This window comes from Eubalaena glacialis, chromosome 15 (genome assembly GCF_028564815.1).
Source record: "Eubalaena glacialis isolate mEubGla1 chromosome 15, mEubGla1.1.hap2.+ XY, whole genome shotgun sequence".
NCBI lineage: Eukaryota > Metazoa > Chordata > Mammalia > Artiodactyla > Balaenidae > Eubalaena > Eubalaena glacialis.
The window spans coordinates 75,284,637-75,309,996 of NC_083730.1; the positions used below are offsets into that span (position 1 = coordinate 75,284,637).

A 25,360-nucleotide genomic window follows, 5' to 3' on the forward strand; every position below is an offset into this window, starting at 1 on the left:
AAATTGTAGTGGCTTCATCAAACCCCTTATAGACTATTGAAAGGATACATAAGTGGAACTGGATAAGTATATGAATCAAGAATGGGAAAATAAGTTGTAACATCTTCACAAATGGGATAATATATGGCCATGAGAATGAACAATCTATAATACATGCAATGATGTAGGTAAATCACAAAAGCATGTAATCAAGAGAAATCAGACACAAAAGAGTACATACTATATGGTTCCGTTTCTATGAAATATCAAACCCGGTAAAAACAACCTCTTCTGTTAGATGTCAGGTTGACCTGGAAAGGGCTCAAGGTTGGGGGTTCTCAGGGATTAGTAATGTTCTGTCTCTTGATCTGATGCGAGTCACACAGAAGAATTCAGTTTGCAAAAATTCATTGAGCTGTGCACTTGCAATATATGGGTACATAATATATATGTATATACATTTCAAAAAATTTATAAAAAATTATGAATCACCAGGATCTGAAAAACAATGTTTCATCAGTATTTTAGTCTCTCAGCATCATAAAAATGTAAAGTAGTAAAACTGACATTTAGGCATCACCTAGAAAAATGGAAGTTATTTCACTGTACAAATAAATGTGTTTCTGTGACTCATGTATTTTTTTCCCATTCCTCGGTGCTTATGAGAAGGAAGGATCTAATTTTAGAGAGACCTTGGTCTGTAGCCAGAAGAAATAGGAGGGAAGGTTTCCTGGGAGCTGCCCTTTGTGGTTAGCTTTCAGTGCTGGCCTTCAGCTGATTGTCACAATCCTAAACAACTCTTTTGCTTAAAATGTTGGTGCATTTGGTTGCAGTGAAGTAGAAAGTTTCAGTTCGTGTCTATTTCTGTCTTGCTGCAGCCAGAAGCTGGCAGGTCCAAAGGGCAGAAAGAGGATTGGCTGGATGGAGTTCCGGCTCTTCCACTATGCGGGAGAGGTCACATACTGCACCGAGGGTGAGTGTCTGTGGGGCACAGATCACAGATCACAGCCATGCAGGTGCCCCCGAGTCCACTGAAAAAATGCTGCACATCTGTCTCAAATGTTCCCTAGCCCCGCGTGCAAACATGCCATTTTAAAAGCATTTTAAAAGTTTTTACTTTTATATATAACCACTTTATTGTGATAATTCACATAGCATCTATTTCACCCGTTTAAAGTGTACAGTTCAACAGTTTTTAGTATATTCACTCTGCAGTTGTGCAATTATCGCCACATTCTGTTCTAGAACATTTCCCCATCACCCCAAGAAGAGCCCCTTTACTCATTAGCAGTCACTCCCCATTTTCCCCCAGCCCCTCTCCCCCAGCCCTAGGCAACAAACCAGTCTACTTTCTGTTTCTGTAGATTTACCTATTCTGGACATTTCATAGAAATGGAATCACACAACGTGTGGACTTTTGTGTCTGGCTTCTTTCACTTATATAATGTATAATGTTTTCAGGGTTCATCCACGTTGTCATTCCTGTTTAATTGCCAAATAATATTCCATTGCATGTTTACACCACATTTTGTTTATCCCTTCATCAGTTGATGGGCATTTGGGTTGTTTCCTCTTTTTCGCTATTATAAATAATGCTGCTGTGAACATTTTTTCCAAAGCATTTTTCAAATACTTTCTTTTGTCACTTCTGCTTTAGATTTTAGATAATTTTTGCTTCTAAATAAGTTTATTTTGCTAAAAAATCTTTAAAAAGTATAATACTGTGTATTAGGTTTTTTCCCTTAAGTACAGAGTGGTATAAGAAAGAAAAACTTTTTAAATAGGACAAATCTCTATGTATATAACTTATTGATTTTTGTTTAAAGAATAAAGTAATACACATGTAAGGCTAGAAATTTCTGACAGTACAGAAAAGTACAAAAGGAAAACTAAAAACCCCTTTTTATTCTTAGTCTCTCCCTGAGGTAACCACAAGAACCAACTGGAAAATAAAAATGTCTTATGCATATACTTACACACGTGGGGACATGCACGTGTGCACACACACACACATCTAAATAACACAGATTGTTATTTTGGGTTATCTCTTTTGCATTTTTCATTTAATGGATATTGGCAATCATTTGGACTCCAACTAATATTCATTGAGCGCTCACTATGGGCCAGGCACTGTCCCAAATGCTTTACCTCTGTTGCTCGCTTAGACCTTACAGAACCACCCTGTGAGGTGGGCAGCCTTATTAGCCCCCTTTTAATCTGTGAGGCACTGAACTCAGAGAAGTTAAATAACTTGACCAAGGTCACACACCCAGGCCTCTTGCCTCCAGACCTGCATTCGCTCTCCATAGCAACAAACAGGTTCCTCTGCATTTCTTCTGAAAAGCTACAGGTACTCCTGTGGGGCTGTGTCCTGTCATCTGTTTGATGGCCTCTGGTTGTTTCCAGCTTTATCTCTTGTAAACACTGGTGTGTTTGACATTTTTGTCTATTCCACTTAGCCAATTTGTGCACATTATATACCTAGGATAAATTCCCAGAAGTGGCATTGCTAAGTTAAAGAGTCTATCAAAAGTTCCTTTTGACCACTTCTGGGCATATATCCAAAAGAACTGAAAGCAGGAACGCGAACAGATATTTGTACACCCATGTACATAGGAGCATTATTCACAATAGCCTAAAGGGGGAAGCAACTCAAGTGTCCATCGATGGATGAACAGATAAACAAAATGTATTCTATCCTTTCAATGGAACATTATTCAGGCTTAAAAAGGCAAGAAATTCTGGCACCTGCTACAACATGGATGAACCTTGAAAACATTATGCTAAGTGAAATAAGCCAAACACGAAAGGACAAATCTGATAGGATTCCACTTACGTGAGGTACGTAGTCGAATTCATAAAGACAGAAAGTAGAGTAGGGGTTATCAGGGGCTTCAGGGAGGAGGAATGGGGAATTAGTGTTTAACCAGTACAAATTTTCAGTTGGGGAAAAGGAAAAGTGTCCTGGAGATGGATGGATGGTTGCACAACAATATGAATTCACTTAATGCCACTGAACTATACACTTAAAGATAGTTTAAATGGTAAATTTTATGTTATGTATGTTTTACCTCAATAAAAATGTTAGTTTTGATAAGTCCAAATTGTCCTCTAAAAAGGATGTATCTTAGACATTGCTGATGCATCTTTTTTCTTTGTTTTCCTGATGCATGTCATCTTTAGCTGGTTTTGGCTTTATAATGCCATCTAGTTACTAATTTAATTACTAACTGGCTAGGTTTTAAGTGAGCATTGATAAGCCAAGTTTTAAAATTGGAAATAATGTGTCTTCCTTTGATGCCATTGGGTACCACTAGTCCAAGTGCTTGAGCTTGATTTTTGTCAGTGGTGGGGGTGATTTTCTCATCCATCTACATAATCTCACCTGGCCGCCCTTGGAATTCAGCTCCCTTCCATTGTTTCAATGTCATTCATTGTATGTGTAATTCTTTACTAGGGCACGTATACAACACTCAGTGTGAAGACTCTACATTCATGTGATAGCTCATCGGAAGACTCTACATTCATGTGATAGCTCATCGGGGTTTCGCGTGTAGCATGTGAGCTATAGGTCAGTTCTGAGGACTTGGCTCTTGACCAAGGATGGCGTTATCCCCCAGGGACATCTAGCAGTGTCTATAGACCTGGCATCTAGTGGGTAGAGGCCAGGGATGCTGCTAAACACCCACAATACACAGGACAGCCCCCAAAACAAAGAATGATCCAGCCCCAAATGTCAGTATTGCCAAGGCTGAGAAACTCTAATCCTAAAAGATTATTTTTAGGATTTCCCTTTGCAATCAGTTTGGACGGAATTGTATTTTTAGTCAAAAACATTGATTCAGGGATTTCTCATTCAATGTTTTACAGGATTCTTGGAAAAAAACAATGATCTCCTCTACAGACATCTGAAAGAAGTAAGTCTGAAACTTAAGTATATGTATTTCTGATGGTTATGAGATATCACCTGTGATACTGATTTGGGGGTAGATTTGGCCTTCTGGATTTTTCTCTTCCATGCATTATATTAGAACTCCAGCATGTCATGGCCGGAACAGACATTTAAGATCATCTGTATGAACACTTGACTCAACAAACCCATTCATATGTGTGTGGTGTCCCTCCTGTGTGCCAGGCATGGTGCTAGCTCTGGGGTCTCAGTGGTGAACAAGACAGTCCTCGTTCTCATGGGGCTTATCATCGGGGGGGTGGGGGCAGGGTGGGGAGGGAAGGAGGAGTGGCTGAGAATAAATACATACACAATTAAGTTACCCATCAGTGAGAAGTGCTATGAAGAAAATAAGGAACTATGATTGAGAGGGACATTTTAAATTTAGTTTAAGTGGTCAGAGAAAACACCCTCGTTGATGTGACTTTGAACTGAAACCTGAACGAGAAGGATCTTGGACTTGGGAAGATCAGGGGCTACTCCAGATAGAGGGACCAGCATGTGCAAAGGCCCCGAGGCCCAGGTGAGCTCAGCATGTGTTCAGTGACGGGCAGTGTTAGAGGGGGCTGAGAGCTCAGCAGGATGAGGTCCCCAGGGAGGAGTAGAGATCTTGTCTTGGACCAGTGGGAATACACTGGGGTGACACAAACCAAGGATGAAGAAACTGAGACCCAGAGAGATCATGACTTGTTCAAGGTCATATCTCAAGGTGGGGCTGGAACCAGGATATGCCCCTGGGGCTACCAATGAAATCCCATCTCTTTTCATATGCCTCACTGATCAGAGAAACCTTGGGTTTTTTTAAGCCTTTATTTTGTATTAAAATAGTTAACTGTTTTTTAAAAATTGGATCGTATTTAATGGGCTTGGTTTATAAAAAGCTTAAACCTAGAGAGACATTTTCAGAGAGAACATGCAAACGGTTCATCTCAGGAGTGTTTTCTGCCCTTCCCTATTTTTCTCTACCACTTTAGGACCACTTGTCCCAACCTCTGGGATTCAGGATGGATAAGCGATTCCTAACTTTGGATGTTTGCTCCAGGCGGGTGCTCTCTGGGTCTGAGTCTCAGCCTGACCCTGTCCCAGCTGGGGGGGTCTCATGGCAGATTTCCCCATCGGTGAAGTGGGTCTGTTGATACCTTCTTCTTGGAGTGGAAGGTCCTGTTGGACAAATGGGAGACACTATTCCCCTTGTGGCTTTCCCCTCTGTGGGCATTGCCCATCCCCTTCACAAACCCATCCGTGGAGGGTGCTTCCCACAGGAAGAATCTCTAAATCTCCCACTTTTTCCACCAGGGCTGAAGTTCCTTGTACTTTCTGAGATGGGTGCTTTCTAATTTTTAAAATTTCCTATCTGCAAATTACTCTCTTATGCCACTGTGAGTTTAAAATTGGGGTGAGTTTAAAAAAATTCTAAATTTTAACTGTGGCAAAATATACATACATAATATGAAATTTACTATGTCAATCATTTTTAAGTGCACAGTTCAGTTGTGTTAAGTACATTCCCATTGTTGTGCAATCCACCTCCAGAACTCTTTTCATCTTGCAAAACTGGAACTCTGTACCCATTAACCACTAACTCCCTTATTCCCCCTCCCCTCCAGCCCTTGGCAACCACTATTCTACCTTCTATATGAATTTGGCTACTCTAGGTACTTATATAAGTGAAATTACACAGTATTTGTCTTTTGTATCTGGCTTGTTTCACTTAGCATCATGTTGTCAAGCTTCATCCATGTTGTTGCATGTGTCAGAATTTCCTTCCTTTTTAAGGCTGAATCATCCTCCATCGTATGGCTATAAGGAAAAAAAATTTTTGTGTGTGTCAAATTAAAATTTTTGAAAAGATATGCACAGAAGGAAAAATCAGACATACCAAAGCTGATGTCCTTGGACCCATGTCACCAAGTCCCTCTCCTGAGAGCCAGCTGCTCTAACCAGTTTATTGTGTATCCTCCCAGGGATGGTACAGACCAGGACATGTGTGTGTGTGTGTCTCCCCCTTTTTCTTTTCTCTTCATACACACTATGCATGTGGTCCTGCATCTTGCTATTTTTCACTTAACACCATATCTTGGAGATCATTCTTAAAGAGCTGGTTTGTTCTGTAGCAGCCTAGCTGAACTGGAAATAATTACTGCTTCATCATGTCCAAGGAAAAATAATCAGATGGCCTCACCAAGTAGACAGAGCACTGGATATAGTACAGGTCTTCCTCAGCTTACATGGGTTACATCCTGATAAACCCATCGTATATTGAAAATATCATTAAGTTGAAAATGCATTGACTACACCTAACTACTGAACATCATAGCTTAGCCTATCCCATCTTAAAGGTGCTCAGAATGGTTACATTAGCTTACAGTTGGGCCAAATCACCTAATACAAAGCCTATTCTATAATAAATTATTGAATATCTCATGTTATTGATTGAATACTGTACTGAAAGTGAAAAACAGAATGGTTTTGAGTATATTGGTGGTTCACCCTTGTGATCGCATGGCTGACGGAGCCGTGGCTTGCTGGGCTGCCCAGCGTCATGAGAGTGTTGTAAGCCCGGGAAAAGATCAAAAACCAAAATTCAAAGTATGGTTTCTATTGAATGTTCATCACTTTCACACCACTGTAAAGTCAAACCATCCTAAGTTGGGGATGGTCTGTATTTGAACATTTTCTTCTACATATGATTGTGTTTTGTTTTTTTTTTAATTAATTAATTTTTTTTGCCTGCGTTGGGTCTTTGTTGCGGTGCACGGGCTTCTCATTGCGGTGGCTTCTCTTGTTGCGGAGCACGGGCTCTAAGCGCGCAGGCTTCAGTAGTTGTGACATGCGGGCTCAGTAGTTGTGGCTCACAGGCTTAGTTGCTCCGAGGCATGTGGGATCTTCCCGGACCAGGGCTCGAACCCGTGTCCCCTGCATTGGCAGGTGGATTCTTAACCACTGTACCACCAGGGAAGTCCCTATGATTGTGTTTTTTCCCCTCTTCTTCTTCAAGTGCTCCCAAGGCAGATGGCTCTGGTCCATTGTGCACACTTACGTGAACTTTCCTGAAGACCTCTTAATGATTTCTGAAGTAGCAAATGTGGTACTCATTTCTCTTTACCTACAGGTGCTGTGCAGGTCCAAAAACAGAATCCTGAAGGAGTGCTTCCGGGTGGCCGAGTTAGAAAACCGGAGAAGGCCACCAACAGTGAGTGGCAGGGGGAAATGCCTGTGCAAAATTGGAAAGGTAGCAAAAATCACCCAGAGGGTGCAAGTACTTTAGTTACCTATGCTTTTTAAGCTGTCCTCTCCTTTTTTTGGAAGTATCACTCTCTAAATGTTCTACTAAATATATATTTTCCAAGGTTAGAACCAGTGTGTTCATTTGCAAACATTCATTGAGCACCTACTGTGTGTCAGGCACTGTGCTGGGCACAGGGGTATCTACCAATAACAGAACAGACAGTGTTCCTGCCCTCGTGGGGTTTACAATCTAGTGGGAGGTGGTATAGGAAGATACAGTAAGTCCCCTACACACAAACCTTCAAGTTGCGAACTTTCAAAGATGCAGACGTGCGTGCCATCAACGTCAGGCGTGAGTGAAATTGCAGCTCACCCTCCATCTCCCATTGCTGACGATCCTTCAGCTCTACCATCTCCCACCTCCTCTCCCTCCTCCAGTCAGTAACTCTTCTTGCCTGTTCACTCAATGCCAGCCCCTGTATGCCAGCTGTTGTACTGTACTACTGTACTTTTCAAGGTGCTATACTGTAAGATTAAAAATGTTTTCTTATTTTTTGTGTTTGTTTTTAATTCACTATTTGTCTGAAAAGTATTATAAACCTATTACAGTACAGTACTACATAGCCGATTGTGTTAGTTCAGTACGTAGGCTAACTTTGTTGGACTTATGAACAAATTGGACTTAATGTGCTCTCAGAACGGAATTTGTTCATATGTAGGGGACTTACTGTATCACCAAATAAAGAAAGAAATTACAGTAGTGCGAGTGTCATAAAGGAAGCTTGGTAACAAGGAAACAGGAAGGTGGTGGAGGGTGACTGGCTCAGCGGCGATGCTGGCTCCCACGAGGTGCTCACTTTGTATTCGCCAAGTGAGGGAAGCATCCTGGAAAGGTGCTTGTCCAGCCTCCCCTTGACCAGACTGAGCTTGGGCTTCTCAGGCCAGGACATTCAAAGCCTTCTCTTAATGGACAAAACAGTTCGTGACAGGTAACAAGTAGAACAGTCTGTTGAGTGTTTGGGTCTAAAGGGCCAGTCTTGTGATTTAACCAGTCTTCTCTGTATAAATGGGGAGCAACGGCATCTGTTTAGCTCATTCTCTCTCTCCCTGCAGGTGGGGACTCAGTTTAAAAACAGTCTGAGCAGCCTTCTGGAAATTCTCATCTCTAAGGAACCTTCGTACATCCGTTGCATCAAGCCCAACGAGAGTAAAGAACCCAGTGAGTTGTGAATTGTTCAGAACACTGAGGTCAGGGAAATGAGGCTGGGTGGAAAACCAAGACGACGGTGGGGAAAGTCCTAAAATCCACCACAGGCTTGTTGCTTGTTCTCTGTATTAAATAATAGAAGGCAAATGAATAAGGAGGAGGGTTTCTTTCATGGTCCTGTGTGAGCTTTGCTCAGAGCGTGGCCAGTTTCAGGACTAACACAGCTGAGCCAAGCAGACCTCAGAGGTGAGGGGAAGCAATACTGCTTCTCTCCAGCCAGTGAAGAATCTTCCAAAATGGTCTATGACTTGGGTATTTTCTAAGCTTGTGCCATGGTCTCATGACAAAGCTGTACAGTCAAAGGCTTATAGAATCCAGGCAGGAAGAGCGAATGGGTGAAGCAGACCAGCTGTAATGCAATAGGGAACGGAGGGGACTGTGGCCAACTGGAGAGGGCACACCCTGTCTAAAGGGGCAGTCCTCCTTCCTTAGGGCCATTTGTTGCCATGTGGGGCTCTAGGCCCAGAATGGCCAGATCTCATGGATTTTCAAGAGAAACCAGAAATTCAGATTTTCCTGTAAAATTCCCCCACTAAGAGAAACACAATTAGGACCTAACAAAACATGCCTGGTGGCCAGACCCAGCCCACAGATCGTCAGCTTGCAGCCTCTGGTCTGCCTTGGTTGAAACAGAGCCACAGGGTCCTTCACCGTCACTCTTCCTTCTGTGTTTCCAAAGGCAAGTTCGATGACTTCCTCATAAGGCATCAGGTCAAGTACCTGGGGCTGATGGAGCACCTGCGGGTGAGACGGGCCGGCTTTGCGTACCGACGGAAATACGAGCATTTCTTGCAAAGGTAAAGTTTGTTTTGTTGATCTGAAGCCAGTGAAGTGTGTGGCGATGAATAAAAGGCTGTCCCCCAGGGAACTCCGTTTGCTTCTTAACTGCTGTAGCGGTGACAGTGATGAACACTGACATTTCAGAGAATAGGAAGCTGACTTGGTTTGCCACCTTCTCTTCATTTCGCTAAGCCCCTAACTTCTTGGAATCTAGGAAGTACAAGACGCCATGCACAGACTTGCCCCCGGGGGCAGACGTGGGACATGCACCCTTGGGGTCTGTACTTGGCTGGGGAAGACCCTTCCCATGGCGACCATGGGTGCTGGTTTTAGCGCGGTCAGTCTGGGAGCAATCCCCTTGGCCTCATGGGCTGTCCAGAGACACAGGTGTAGTGATGATAACACGGGCATTGGAGCCACAGATCCTTGGGTGGGAATCCCCATTCTTTCTCTTCCAACTGAGACCTAATTCCTCATGTGTAACACGGGGATTAAATTGCTCTCGAGGAGTTTGTAAGGATTTAATCATATAACCACCACCACTACGACTACGGCCCAAATTGCTTGTGCATGCAGTTGGGCTGCATGTTATTCGTGCTGCCAAGAAAACAACACATTGTTACACTCGCAAGAGAAGCATAATAAAATGGTTCTTTTTGTGGGTCAACATGGTTGAATATCAGTAATTTCATATGTTAACTTAATATTAGACTTCTTTTTTATTTTTTAAATTTTTTTAAATTGAAGTATAGTTGATTGACAATGTTGTGCCAGTCTCTGCTGTATAGAAAAGTGACTCAGCTATACACATATATACATTCTTTTTTTAATATTCTTTTTCACTATGGTTTATCCCAGGAGATTGGATATAGTTCCCTGTGCTATACAGTAGAACCTTGTTGTTTATCCATTCTAAATGTCATAGTTTGCATCTATTAACCCTAAACTCCCAGGCCATCCCTTTCCCTCCTCTTCTCCCCCTTGGCAACCACAAGTCTGATCTCTATGTCTGTGAGTCTATTTCTGTTTTGTAGATAGGTTCATTTGTGAATATTAGGCTTCTTTTGAAGTACAACTTCATAATTATAAAAAGCAGGTGCATGACATTACATTTTCAATCCAATTCCTTGCATTTTGCAATTTACATCAAGATCCTGCGCCCTGAAACTTCATCGTTTTTTGGTGCTCTTATTTTCAGCCCCTCATTTAATCTCAGATTTTTCTCTACCCACGGATCTTGCTTATTTTTCTCCCATGAGCCTCGTGTCTTGATAATTAATATCTGTTTATATGCATTTATTAAGTAACCATCTCTTTCCTCACTGTTGTTTTTTAATGATTTACCTGCTGATCTAAACCTCTGATGAGTATCGTCAGCATTAACCTTTTGAGTTGATACAATTTCAGCTAAATACACTGAGGATTTTATTGACCTGTGTGGTTCTATCTTGAGAAACAGTATAAATGTCTTTGGGTTTTAGAAACAGCGAAAAGAGTTACAGACAACCCCACCCCAAATACTACCTTGCAAGGCTCAGCGGGGCCCGGGACCCCAGCCTTGGAAATCTCTGCCCGGCTTTGCTCTACGCTATAGGTACATTTGGATAAGCATCTCCATCCCAATCCTCACAGATGAAACACCATCACAGGTGTCCCACTGGAGGCCCGTCTGGAGGGCAGGTAGGAAGGAAACGTGGGACCCTCAAGCAGCCTAGAGTCAGAGGCTGGTTGTCACCCCCCTCTCCTTTTTGTCCTCTCTCCTTTTTTCTTTCATCTGTCACCATTTGGGGACCACACTGCCAGTGGATAGCCATGGTTTTCTTTTCCTAAACAGCTTCATTGAGATATAATTCACCGACTGTACAATTCACCCACTTAAAGCATCAGTGGTTTCTGGTATTCACAGATCTATGCAAGCACAGTCCATTTGAGAACACTTTCATGCTTTCAAAAAGAAACCTCATACCCTTTAGCTATAAATGCCCTAACTCCTTACCAACCTGCCCCAGCCCTAAGCCACCACCACTCTACTTTCTGTCTTTATAGATTTCCCTATTCTGGACATTTCATACAAGTGTGGTCGTATCATATATGGACTTTAGTGTCTGGCTTCTTTCCCTTAGCATGATGCTTTTAATGTTCATCTATGTTATAGCATATGTCAGCACTTCATTCTTTTTTATGGCTGAATGATACTCAATTGTGTGGACAGACAACATTTTATTTATCCGTTCCTCTGTTGATGGGCATTTGGGTTGTTTCCATTATTTGGCTATTCTGAATAATGCTGCTGGGAACACTCAAGTACAAGTTATAGTGTGATCATATGCTTTCATTTCTTTGGGCACATACCTAGGAGTAGATTACTGGGTCAGATGATAACTCAGTGTTTGTTTGAGGATCTACCAGTCTTTTTGCCAGGTTTTTTTTTTTTTTTTTTTTGTGGTGGGTTAGGGTTAGGTGGGGAGAACCTCCTTGACATACCAGTTTTGCTCATCAGCGACTTGTCATTCACCCTTATCTCATCCATTTTTCTGAATCTGAAGTCTAGTGAAGAGGGAAGCAGCAGCTACTGCCCACCCCGGCCCCAAAACACGCAGGCATTTGCCGTTCCAGTCTTCCTGCGTTTTTTCCTACTTTGCTGCTGTCGGGCTTGTTTATTCTTTCTATAAATACTAGTGAGCCCCTGCTTTGTACCAGCACTGTCCAAGGTGCTGGGTAACAGCAGTGAACAGGACAGACCCCACCCCTGCCCACATGGAGTGTACTTTCCACTGGCGATAACAAGGAGATATAGGAGGTCAGGCGGGGCGTACATTCTTTGAAGGAAAATGAATCCGGGTTGGGGAAAGAGTGGTCCAGGAGGGCCTCTCCAAGTAAGGAAGGGAGCCATGAGGATATTTGGAGGCAGCTGTCTGGGCAGCAGAGCCTGGAGGTGGGAACTGGGCAGCTTGAGGACCAGCTAGGAGGCTGGCATTGCCGCAGGACAGTGGCCCAGGGGAAGGCAGGAGAGGCCCACGGGAATGGGCTGGAGATGTCCGAATGTGTGCACCCTCCCTGGCACTGCTTCCCTTGACCAGGGAGCGACTGCATCTCAGAGTTAAAAAGGACAGAAGTTATGAGTCCCTCTACCCTGCAGGCATTTAAAGCATCTCCCCATCTCCTCTGTGTCTGTCTAGACCATGTTTAGACAGCTTTGATGGTGTGTGCTAGTGAGGGGCCTGCACCAGACAGGAGGGAGCAGGGCCTGGCGTTGCTCTGCGTTCCCTGGGGTTGGCATGTGTCTGTACCTTTGTGTGTGGAGTAACAGCGGGAAGTCATCAGGGAAGAACATGTGACACTTAATGCCTGTCTTAGTTCAGGCTGCTATGACAAAGTACCATAAACTGGGTGCCTTATAAACAACAGAAGTTTATTTCTCACAGTTCTGGAGGCTAGAAATCCAAGATCAGGGAGCCAGCACGGTCAGGTTCTGGTGAGAGCCCTCATCTGGATTGCACCCTGCTCTCTTCTCATCACATCCTCACATGGTGGAAAGAGGGCAAGGGAGCTCTCTGGGGTCTCTTTTATAAGGGAACAAATCCCAAGGATGAGGGATCCACCCTCCTGACCTAATCACCTTCCAAAGGCCCCATCTCCTAATACCATCACATTGGGGGGTTAGGATTCTTCAACATATGAATTTGGGGGTGGGAGGACACAAACATTCAATTCATTGTGATGTCCTTAATGGATTTTCTCATAAAGTATAATTCCAGGAAAATAAACATGTTCTTAACGGTTTGACATTTGATTTTAAAATAATACAAACCATATAATGATATTAAGGGAAGGAAGTGTAATAGGAATACTGTAGCTAACAGCTTTTGAAGTCTCAGACTGTGCCAAATACTTTCCATGGGGTATCTCATTTCAACCTCGTGACGACCCCACAAGGAAGGTCCTGCCATTCATTGTTTATGCCGCAAAGTGAGGAGGTGAAGCGACTTGTCCGGCTCCTGAGCTGGGCTCCAACCCAAGCAGTGCGGCTCCAGTCCGGTGGCTCCAGTTGTGTCGCTCTAGCCTTAGTCCACAGGCACTTCTGAATTCTGCATTCACTTTTTTCATTACATTACAGACATCATGGTTATCTTTATCGCGACCACATATTAGAAGGGAGTTGCATTTTATACTGAAATCAGGTTCTTAAGTCAACCTTGGGTCCAAAATTTACCCTTGAAAAATCCCTCGTCACTTATCAAGCATGATACCTTTTCTTCCCGTGCTGGACTGTACTTGTTTATACATTCCTTTGTCTCTTGATGGACATTTGGGTTGTTTCCACCTTTTGTCAGTTATAAATAATGATGCTCCGAATATTCACGTGTAAGCTTTTGTGCGGACATATGTTTTCATGTCTCTTGCGTATACACCTAGGAGCAGAATTGAGTTTCTTGGGTAGAGTGTCTGATGTGAGGTCATTGTTCTATGAAGACAGGCCGAACCTCCCACCCTGTTGAAACAGTTCCTCTTGTTTCTTTTTTTTTTTTTTTAAACGAACCCCCTCACTTTTTTTTTTTTTAATTTTATTTATTTATTTATTTATTATTTATGGCTGTGTTGGGTCTTCGTTTCTGTGTGAGGGCTTTCTCTAGTTGCGGCAAGTGGGGGCCACTCTTCATCACGGTGCGCGGGCCTCTCACTATCGTGGCCTCTCCCATTGCGGAGCACAGGCTCCAGACGCACAGGCTCAGTAATCGTGGCTCACGGGCCCAGTTGCTCCGCGGCATGTGGGATCTTCCCAGACCAGGGCTCGAACCCGTGTCCCCTGCATTGGCAGGTGGACTCCCAACCACTGCGCCACCAGGGAAGCCCCCCTCTTGTTTCTTTATTGCTGAGTATATATCGTTGAATTCTAGGAAGTGGGTGTGATGCGTCTATTACTCTGAGTGGTTGGTGTGCCCAGCGGAGTGAAGCTGACCTCGAGGGGAGCTAGTTAGTGTAAGGTCTGCAGCTTCCTAAACATGCCTCTCCCCTCCCTAGGTACAAGTCCTTGTGCCCAGACACCTGGCCGCACTGGCACGGGCCTCCAGCAGAGGGCGTAGAGCGGCTGATCAAGTACATTGGCTACGAACCCGAGGAGTACAAGTTAGGGAGGTGAGTGTCCCGGAAATCGCTGTCAAAATGTTTTCCTAATCGATCTGTATCCATCTTGAGCCTGGAGATTCATTCTTCAGGAGTTTACGTAGATTTATAAGCAGATACTTGCATTCACTCAATTTAAATGCATCTCTGTAAAGAAAAAACTCTCCTGTGTGTCTCTACTCTCAACGCTTCCCTCACACTCAAAACACTCCATCACACTTCTAACACCAGCTGGGTGTCCTACAATTAAACTCACTTCTGACAGTCTACCTGGAGATGGTGTCAGATCCCGCGGGTTAAGGGCTCAGTCTCCCATGACTGTCCATCCTCCCTTCAGAGGCCAATCACAAGTCCAGTTTGTCACCTGTGTTTCTGACCAATCAGCTATAAATTGGAGGTCCCCATGACCCCCTCCTTGGGTTTGATTAATTTTTCTAGAGTAGCTCAAAGAATCAGGAAAATACTTTACTTACTGGATTACCAGTTTATTACAAAAGAATATAACTTGGGAACAGCCAGATAGAAGAGATACACAGGGCAAGGTATGTGGGAGGGGGTGCGGAGGTCCCATGCTCTCTCCAGGTGCACCCAGAAGATCTCCAAATCATGCCTTTTTGGGGTTTTATAGAGGCATAGGCATGATTGATAAATTCATTGGCCAGTGGTCATTCATTCAACCTCGCGCCCCTCTCCCCTCCCCAGGAGTGGGGCTGAAAGTTCCAACCCTCTAATCTCAAGATTGGTTTCCCTGGCAACCAGTTCCCATCCTTAGGTTATCTAGGGGCTTTCCAAACATCAGCTGTTAGCATAAACTCAGGTGTGGTGTGGTTGAAAGGGGTTTGTTATAAATAATAAAAAACACCTGGAGAAAGGGGGTGGTGAGGGATAAATTGGGAATTTGGGATCAGCAGATACAAACTACTATAAATATAAAATAGATAAACAACATGGTCCTACCGTACAGCACAGGGAACTATATTCCATATCCTATAATAAACCATAATGGAAAAGAATTTTTAAAAAGACACCCATTTCCCCTTTATCACTTTGAAGCTATTTCAGGAACAAAACCCAAAAGATTATAACAAAAGATGCCCCATTGCTCTAATCACTTAGGAAATTACAAGGGTTTTGGGAGCTGTGACACTGGAACGGGGCAAAGACCAAATACATATTTCTTATTATAAAGCACCGTACCACAAGCGCTAAATGGTTAGAAAGGCTACATAGCTGCCTATTGGAGGAGGTTAAGTATAAAGGAGCCCTGGGTTCTAAACCTGCATCGGAGACTGGGATGAGCTTCTTTTTGCACAAAATGAGGAGGTTATCAGTGCGAATTCCCTAATCTCTCTCTGCCTAGATTCTTTCATTGTTCAAAATGTATGCATGACTTCTCAGAGGAGATATTAGGACTTCTGCGATGAGAAAGCTCCTCTAGCATCTCCCAGAAAGTGGTGTTCTAGAACTCTAGGTATCATTACTGTAGAGTTGTCGTCCGTGAGCAGGACTTTTCGTACACATTGAAAGCGTCAAGGCACAACTCAGTGGGGTGAACCAGGATAATTTTCATCTGTTCTCTTAGACATTTTGGTCAGCGTTCATTTGATTGCAAAGAACAGGGCCCACACATTGAAGAGGATCTACTGCCAGGCCGCAGAGATTCCAGCGTCAGGGATCTCTGCCTTTGAATGTGTCAGTGGGCTTTCCCTGCCAACTTGTATATAGCCCTCTATGACCACCCTGGCCCCATTCCATCCTTTATTCTTCTATTCTGGGCCCTGCTCCAAGGAGCAGTTACTTTTCCAAGCCAGATTTCTGAGGAATAGGGCTTAGCACATCCAATGCGAGGTGGGTCAGGGAGGTCAGAGGTGTTATCTGTCCCCGGTATAAAACCTCTGATGGGTTTACGTGGCACGATGCACTGCTGCCCCCCAGTGGCTGGCCTGGGAAGTTTCCCTCAAAGGGTGGGTTGCCGGGGAGCCTGAGAGGGCAGGCAATATGAGCTCAATATTTATAATTTATCTTTGCTGGCTGATGGGATCTTCTCCTAAACTTAGACCCATATTCTCTGTCATCACTTTTTAAAGCCCAGGGAAGTCACTTTGGGTTAGGAAGGTGAATTAACTTCCTAGGGCTGCATAATGAATTAACTACAGACTGGTTGGCTTAAAACAACAGAAATTTATTTTCTCACATTTCTGGAGGCCAGAAGGCCAAAATCCAGGTGTTGGCAGGGCCGTGCTCCCTCTGAAGTCCCTCTGGGAGGATCCTTCCTTGCTGCTTCCAGCTTCCAGTGGATCCTGACATTCCTTGGCTTGTGGCAGCATCACTCCAATCTCTGCCTCTGTCTTCACATGGCCTTCTCCCCTGCGTCTCTCTGTGTGTCTTTCCCTAAGAACACTCTCATTGGATTTAGTGTGGTTTTATCTCAATCTTTACCTTGATGACATCTGCAAAGACCCTATTTCCAAATAAGAATCACATTCTGAGGATCTAAGTGGATGTGCCTTTGGGGGTGGGGGGAGGACACTACTGAATCCACTACAGATGGTGATGACCAGTTAATAATTAAAACATTTTTTTCATTTCTAGAACCAAAATATTCATTCGCTTCCCCAGAACTCTGTTTGCTACTGAAGATGCCTTTGAATTTAGTAAACATCAATTAGGTATGGTATTTTTTCCTGCCCTGATTTTAACAGAATGTGATATGAACAAGCTTAGCTTGGGAAGCATCTTAAACATGTGTTTGATATAATGTTAGAAGCACTGGCTTTGGAAACCCAGAACAAGGTAACAGGATTATAAGAGACAGGTGAATTTATCCCTTATGTTTGGAGGGCTGTCATGGATGCACCTGGAAACGTAAACGCTATAGTTCTGCCTCATTTTTAGTTTGGATCCAACTTTGTTGTGCCACACCAGGACCTAAACCCACGGAGTCCATACCACTTAAATGAAGGTTTTTTTAAAACTTCATTTGTATAGGCGTCTGATGTTGGAAGGTATAGCTGCAAAGCCCACAGCCAGGGTGTTTGTTGTGAATGGTAAATAAGAAAACTTAGATGGGAGGAAAATGCAAAAAATCACAAATCAAAACTACCAGGGGGTAGGGGCTTCTCCTTTGAGATCTCACCTGGCCTGTTGAGACCAGCTCTGCTTGAGTAATCTCAGTGCTTGCTGTATTCATGATCTCATTGTATTCTCCGAACAAACCTGTGGACGAGTGGTATTATTATCTCCACTTTACATGGGGGGAAGCTGAGGCCCAACAGCAGCAGAGCTGGGGTTTGAGTGTGTGTCTGTCTGGCTTCAGGGCCTGGGCTCATAACCACTGTGCTTGGTAGTCTGTTTCTGACCCCTCCGGCAGCGGGCACTGATCACCCAGATCAGGTTCGTGGGCAGGTGCTGAATGCGGGGGCCTGGGTTAACATTTCTACCCAGCCCCCAGGGGATGTGATGCTGCTGGTGTGCGGGACCCTCGGGGAGCTTGGTCTGCGGGGGGACCCCAGTCACTGGGTGGAGGGGGCGCACTGTGAATGGAGGAGCTAAGGGCACGTGTGTGGTTCCACAGCCCTGGGTTCACACTCCTGCTTCACAGCCGCGTGGTTGCCTCGCGCCTGGCAAGGGTCTTCACCGCCTGGCTCTGTGATCCCCTTTGTGAAATGTGCTGATGCCTGCCTGCCTTGCAGGGTTGGGTGGGAGGATGAAATATAATGCCTAGAACCAGGTGCCAGCAAGCCCTCCAGGTGGTGGTTCTGTTCCTTAGCTGGGGGGAGGCAAGAGGAAGAAAGGGAGCCCCAGTTACTGGCCAGCTCTGGCACTCAGGCTGAACGTAACCCGCCCTCTCTCGTTTCTGTCCTGTCATATCCCGTGGCTTCCTCTGTCACCTCTACCCTGCACGCCCCTAGGGCCACTGCCGACACCTCCTCTCAAGGTCACAACTACCAAGCTGCACAACTGAAAGCCATTTCACCAAAAGTTTTGTTTTCTTTTAAGTTGTGAGAATCCAAGCCACGTACAAAGGCTGCCTGGAAAGGAGAGCATACGTGAGAAAAAGACAAGCAGGTAAGAACTGAACAGGACCTCTCAGGTTTGCCATGGACCACAGTTTCCCTCTCATCCACGTGGCACCTAGACGCACAGGCTCCTTTGAGCATCCTCTTCACCTGCCTGGCCTTGAAGCCTTGGTGTCGGGCATTCTCGGGGTCCGGTTCCAGGGCCTCACTTTTACTCTACATAACAATGCAGCCTATACTTGTTCCACAGACATGTTTTATTTGATCCACAACATATGCATGTTTTTTTTAAATTAATTTATTTTTGGCTGAGTTGGGTCTTCGTTGCAGTGCGCGGGCTTCTCATTGCAGTGGCTTCTCTTGTTGCGGAGCACAGGCTCTAGGCATGCGGGCTTCAGTAGTTGTGGCTCGCGGGCTCTAGAGCACAGGCTCAGTGGTTGTGGCGAACGGGCTTAGTTGCTCTGCGGCACGTGGGATCTTCCCGGACCAGGGCTTGAACCCATGTCCCTTCCACTGGCAGGCGGATTCTTAACCACTGCACCACCAGGGAAGTCCATGCATGTTTAAAGAATAATTTTTTTTAAAGGTTACTAACACCATGAGTGCACTTGGAGCCCCTGCACTTTGTCCCTCCCCAGTCACTTCTCAGCATCTCCCCCCGACACACACACTATTCTGAACTTTGCATTATTTCCTTGTTTTTCTTTATAATTTTATCATCTATGGATGCATCACTAAATAATATACTTGTAGGCTGGAATGTTTTGAACTCCATAAAATTATGCTGTTTGTATTTTTCTTCTGCAACATTTCTGTTGCAATAAAACTTTACTTAGACACAGGTGGCCAGCCCGAGGGCCGCAGTTTGCTGACCCCTGTGCACTATATGAGCGTACCGCAATTCAGCTGTTCTGTTGATGGACATTTGGGTTGTTTCCAGTTGTTTGTTTTTGTAACAATGTGGCCATGAGGAATAAAAGAAAAGCATTTTGAATATCTGAATTAACTGGAAAAAAAAAATCTGAAAAGCATTTAAAAATTGGGACACAAGCCAGAAATCTAATTTTTGTGTGTCCCAATTTATGTATCCCCATTTTTTAATGTAGACAACTAAAACTAAACACGGGGTGAGACAAAGCAAATGCAGGGGCGAGACTAATCTGTGCCATCAAGTGCCACTCTGATCCCTCAAAAACACCTCAGAAAACCGACCCCCTTGCATAATTCTGGAGCTTCCCTTGATGCTCCCCAGCACCCTCTGCTCCTCTGTCAGTCTGGTTCAGCTGTCCGTCTGGGCACGTCCGGGTAGAGACTGATGACTCTCATCCCACTTTCCATCTCGAGGGCTAGCGGAGTGCTGTGCTGGGCATCCAGGTGTTTGTGGAGTGAGTGAATAATTCTGGAAAAGGCTTTTGTATTTAAGTGATCGTGCTCACCTTCTAATGCCAGCAGTGAACTCTTTCAGCCATTAAACTTGAAGCCCACTGGCGTGGAGCCCTGGCTCGGAAGGAGGCCAAAAGGAGAAAGTGGGCTGTGCAGATTATAAGAAAGTAAGTTCTCAGTTGGGTCCAGTAGGGAGGAAAGGGTCTCTAAGTGCTATTGTGCTGCAGAGGGTGGTCATGGACTTGGAGGTTTTGGCTTTGGGCAGAAAAGTAATCTTCCCTGCAGGATGTCAACCCTTAGGAATTCTGTTCCATCTCCTTCCTCTGAGCTCCCTAATTTGACAGTGATCACAACTCGGAACGTTTGTTGTTTCTCTTGGCCTAGTTCAAAAGTCACAAAGCCGAATGCCTTCTGAGGCCAGGCAGGGCCAGCGAGTCTCATGAGCTGGGATAAGGCAATAAGGTAGGGTAGGGACTGTGGCAAACTGGAAAGCTCAGTCCACCTAAGAGGGGCAGTCACTACTCCACGTTAGCAGACTGTGGCCAGGCCAGTGTTGGCAGACCTTTTGATTTTTTTTCAAGGAAAGCTGGAAATCTGGCTTTCATGTAATACCTCCCAGTTTTTTGTTGTTGTTGGCAATGAATTCAAGTCACTCAAAACAAAACAAAACAAAACAAAAAATGGTGTGGGTGAAATAGAACATATCTTTGGGCCAGATCTGGCCTGTGGCCCTACTTGGCGAACAAAATAATCTCCACCGTTTTGGCCACCGTTGAATCAAACCAGTGGGGGAGAGAACGCAAGTTTCAGTGAAGAAATGGGAAGTGAAGAAATAGAAAACTAACAAAACTCTCTCCTGCTTAGGTTCATAAAGGGATTCATCAATCGCAACAAGCCCCTCTGTCCTGACAATGAGGAGTTCATCGTGTTCGTGCGGAAGAATTACATCTTGAATCTTCGGTATCATGTCCCAAAGAACGTCTTGGACAAGAGCTGGCTGAGGCCTCCTGGCATCTTGGAAAATGTAAGGACTGTTCCAGAACTCACGTTGCAAACGACGTGGGCACGGACGAAGCTTAACTTGTATATTATTTGGTGCTGCCTCCCTTGCCTTGAAAGGGCTGCCTCAGCAGACAAAGCACTTCCCTGCAAGAGTGATGCCCAAGGAATTTAACTCCTCAGAATTCGTATATCCTCTCTAGAATTATAAAGCCCGTGGAGGTCTGTTTCAACAGAGCACTCCTGAATGGTTTCTGTCCTTGATGTAACATTTCAGATGGGTTTAGGAACTGTTGCCTAGAACAGTGTTTCTCAGAAGATGCTCTGGGGACCCTCTGTGTCTGGAGCGCAGAGTGGGGGTGACTAAGATTCCTGGGCCCCAACCCGGGCCCACTGAATCAGCGTCTCTAGGAACCTCCTGGCCAGCAACTCAGGTGACTCAAAACTCATTCAAGATTAGGAACCACTAGTTTAGCAGTAGCGAACAGTGAGCCCAAGACTGGAACATGAGCTGCTTTCTTTGACTAGAAAATATTAATGCTGTCCTTTACCTCAAACTGAATTCAGCTGTGCTTTCAAAGCTTCTGTTTTGGCGGCTGAAGCCTAAAGCGGGGGCGGGTGAGGGAAGCAGGTGGAAAAGAAGAGTGTTCTCCACGCAGGCATCGAATCTGCTCAGGAAAATGTGCATGAGGAACCTGGTCCGGAAGTACTGCCGAGGGATCACAGCCGAGAGGAAAGCCCTGGTAGGGACGTGGCGTTGCGGGCAGGTGGCAGGATGCTGGAGGGCTGGGTGCTGGCCCCTTGAGAGTCAGCAATCCTCACCCACCATCTCACCTGTAAGCTGAGGGTCACACAAGGCTCATGCCTCATACATGCTTTGAGGATGAAACGCATGTAGACCACTTAGCACAGAGCCCTCGTTAACTGGCAGCTGTTAAAAGTAGCATCGCTCTTTTGTTACCATGGGAACACCATCTAGACGGCCTCTGAACTGCAAAGCATGCAGGGCCCCTTCTCTGCTGGTGGCATGGTTCTGCTTATGTTCATTTGCTGGTCGGCAGACTTTTTCTGTAAAGAGCTAGAGGGTAATATTCTAGGCTTTGCCGGCCACACCATCTCTGTTGAAATTATTCTGCCCTGGTACACATAAGCTGCCAGAGACAACCTGTAAATGAATGGCATGGCTGCACTCCAAAAAAACTTGACTGGATTTGGCCCACGGGCTGCAGTTTGGGATCTCTGACCTAGAAAAAACTCTCAGCTCTGAAAATTCCACTTCCAGGAAGTCAGTGCAAGTAGAGACAAGCATAAGTGTCGACTTCAGACTCTAATCAATCAGTAGAATTTTTGGAGCATTTTGGCCAAAGCCAAATGTGTTTGACTTCTATGTGTTCTGACTCCTATGCAGAAGACAAGGCTCCTTGAGGAGCCTTACTTATTCAGGAAAGCAAGCACTAGTGTGGACCTCTTTAGGTCCCCAAAAGCCTCATGGCTACCATTTTGTACTTTTAATTGTGTATTACCAGATGCAGCAAAAGGTGGTTACAAGTGACATGTTCAGGGGAAAGAAAGAAGGCTATGCAGAAAGCTTAAATCAACCCTTTGCCAACAGCCGAATAGGTAAGTCCCTTCTTCCATCTATGTGCTCACTTTCCCTATTTAAAAAAAAAAAAAAAAAAGTCAAAGGAAGATGCTTGATCCGCATTTCCTGGCAGCTATCTCCCAGGTTGACGTCTTGGTCACAGAGGGACAGAAAACCAGCAGATGCCAGTGGCTTGTGCACAGGGGTGGTATTTAGTGATGATTCGCTGTGTTCTGGTTGCTTCCTTAGATGAAGGAGACATTAATCCCAAAGTGCTTCAACTCATCAGCAGTGAGAAAATCCAGGTAAGGAAATGTGTGTCCTTGCCTGAGACAGGATTCCCCTGTGGGGTCTGAGAACAGGGTCTGTCTGCTACGTGAAGGGGGTCTGGAAGCACTATTTAAAGGCAGGGGTGCGTGTGCGTGGGCCGGGCTCTCAGCTGTAATGCTCTGGGTGTTAAGATGATAGGGATCACGATTACGTGACTATTAGGTACCTGTGGCTGTTCTTATGGTCCTCATCTGTCACCCAGGAACTGTGTTTGGCTTTCTATGAAGTTGAGCGAAATGCAGGCATACACTTAATCATTAAACATCCCCTACTAGAAGCAGTGTGCCTGGGCGCCGACATGGGTTTCATAACTTAGCTGTGTGATCCTGGGCAGATGACTAACACCCTCGGTGCCTCCATCCTTCCGTGAATGGGGAGGACGGAGGGGTTGATGGTGTGAAGGGCACAGGCTACGGCCTGGCATGCGGCAGCTGGTGACTGTGGCTCCGGTGGCTGCTCGGTCACTTTGGTCCCTGGGGACTAGAAACCTGTGACTAGGTTGGATTACGCTCTGGCTGTCAGGGCTCTTAACGCCTGCAGAGTGTCTTCATCTCTGCTGACCTTTCAGAGCAGCCCCGTGAGGCAAGTGGCTGTGGCCTTGAATTCCTCTGAAGGTCAACGCCATAGGCAGAGCCAGGAATCACAGCCTTTCACGCAGAGAGCCAGGGTTCAGGGAAAACCCATTTATGCAAAATCTGTTTGGGCCCCTCTCCGTTGGGGTGCTCGAAGCAACGTTTCCAGAGGCCGAGTAACAAGGCACTCGGTACTCTGCCACCCTCCCCTGGGAAGCAAGCGTCCCCTTGTAGTGACGGTCACCTCCTTGCAGTACGGTATCCCGGTCATTAAATACGACAGGAAAGGCTTCAAGACACGGCAGAGGCAACTCATTCTCACTCAGAAAGCAGCTTACGTGGTGGAACTTGCCAAAATCAAGCAGACAATAGAGTACCCTGCGCTCAAAGGTAAGAAGCAGGCAATCTTCAGAAAATTCACTGGGTTGACTCAGCTCCCAGACACACCAGCAGTGAAGCAGCCTTTCATTGACAGACCTAAGTGAAGAGTGCCCACAAAACCCAGGGCGGCCCAGGCTGTGCCTCTTATTCTGGCATAAATGCCAACGGCATCTCACTCCGGCATCCAGGTCGGACACTAGTCATCTTTAACAGGGACCAGCTTTTTATTCTGAGCACAGGTGCTGATTGCTGGGCCACCCCATTTGGCCCAGCTAGGAGGGAAAAAGCCTGGGGTTGGGGACCCCCAAGGCATGCCTTTTTTTTCTGTATTAATGTCAAGTTGTCCAGTTCCTGGCCCCTAACTTTGGCTCTGTCCTAAGGTGTCTCTACCAGCAGCTTCAGCGACGGAATCTTAGTCATTCACATTTCCCCAGAAGACAACAAGCAAAAGGTAATTGACAGCCACAGGGCTGCTAACAGCGGGAAACACTGCCAAAATCTTTAGCTGCCCCCAGTGAAACCTCAGTGATGTTCTTCTTTGAAGCCGCTACCACTGAACCGGCCGTGTTCTCTCCTCTCTGCCGCAGGGGGATGCCGTCTTACAGTGCAAACACATATTTGAGGCAGTTACTAAACTCGTCATGCTGGTTAAGAAGGAGAACATTGTAAATGTTGTTCAGGGAAGGTAGGTGGTTTCATCTGTACTCAGAAAGTCATTCAATGTTAAGTGTCTATTAACAGATCAAGGAAGACGCAAATGTTAATCGTTTCACCCAGGCCTGCCCCTCCCCGCAAAGTAAGAACTGCCTACCCACAAGGGGTGGGGTACCCTTGCCCCCTCCGATCACCAGCTTTCTTCCCTCCTCACCCCCTAGGACTAGGGCTCCACAGAAATGAAGTCAGCGATCACTTATTCACCAAAGGGAATGAAAAGTGTGGTCTCACCATCTAGTTTTCAAAGGAGGTGCTTATGGTCCTAAGAGAATTTGTCACCCAGTGAAAGGGGGACCCCCTGGGTGAGAGCAGGTGCCAGCCACACCTCTACTGTTGATGCCTGTGGAAGAACTGTGCTAAACTGATTTGAAAATAACTAACTACAGGAAGGCGTGGCCATTCTCCCAGTTGCAGAAACGGTTTTCTTTTCGATTACTCAAATATACAATAAAACTCTGTAATGAAACAGGAATTTGATCTTGAAACTAGTAAGCGTCACAAGTGAATTTCTTTTGCAGACCCAAAGCTGAGGGAAAAAATATGTCAGTAATTTATCACTTTGTGTATTTTAAGTTTACAGTTTTATATTAGTCCTGGAAAAGAAGGCACAATAGTTTTTGACACCGGACCAGAAGAACAAATCTATAAAGATAAAAACGGACAGTTAACAGTGGTGAGTGGCCGTGTCTGGGGAGGGGGAGGTGTAAGCAGTTTTAAATAAGACTATAGGTTAAAATTCTCCCAACTTCAGTCCTCCTGTAGATTGACCAGAATCATTATCTAGTTTATTTCTCTCTCTGTCCCTGATTCTACGTTGAAAAATAGGAAGGAATGGGTACTAGAGGTGTAGATTCAAACACTGAATGAAAAGGAAAACAGTTTACTCACATTTGTCAGTGAACCAGAGGTTGACATTAAACTTTTCTCAATATTAAACGTCAAAGCCCAACTCTTCACGGCATGTCAAAGGCCTCATGCCCTATCACGTGGTTCTCAAGTGAGTCTCCACGGGGGAAACTCCTGGCGAGCTTCGAAAAATACCAGTGTTTGTGT

At 45.1% G+C, this 25,360-nt stretch overlaps 1 protein-coding gene across 1 annotated transcript in view; it reads left to right on the top strand.

The window, feature by feature from the left end:
* The window catches only part of MYO1H (myosin IH), a 43,636-nt gene extending 18,608 nt beyond the window's left edge, over positions 1-25,028 (top strand). Inside the window, exons 14-30 of the mRNA XM_061168872.1 lie at positions 858-952; positions 3,850-3,896; positions 7,041-7,121; positions 8,270-8,375; positions 9,103-9,220; positions 14,226-14,339; positions 16,920-16,996; positions 18,327-18,395; positions 19,812-19,896; positions 20,594-20,753; positions 21,388-21,471; positions 22,255-22,348; positions 22,560-22,615; positions 23,467-23,602; positions 23,974-24,044; positions 24,181-24,278; positions 24,881-25,028. Of these exons, the coding sequence (XP_061024855.1) occupies positions 858-952; positions 3,850-3,896; positions 7,041-7,121; positions 8,270-8,375; positions 9,103-9,220; positions 14,226-14,339; positions 16,920-16,996; positions 18,327-18,395; positions 19,812-19,896; positions 20,594-20,753; positions 21,388-21,471; positions 22,255-22,348; positions 22,560-22,615; positions 23,467-23,602; positions 23,974-24,044; positions 24,181-24,278; positions 24,881-25,028 (1,639 nt within the window). The remainder of the gene's footprint in view (positions 1-857; positions 953-3,849; positions 3,897-7,040; positions 7,122-8,269; positions 8,376-9,102; positions 9,221-14,225; positions 14,340-16,919; positions 16,997-18,326; positions 18,396-19,811; positions 19,897-20,593; positions 20,754-21,387; positions 21,472-22,254; positions 22,349-22,559; positions 22,616-23,466; positions 23,603-23,973; positions 24,045-24,180; positions 24,279-24,880) is intronic.
* The last annotated feature ends 332 nt before the right edge of the window (positions 25,029-25,360 follow it).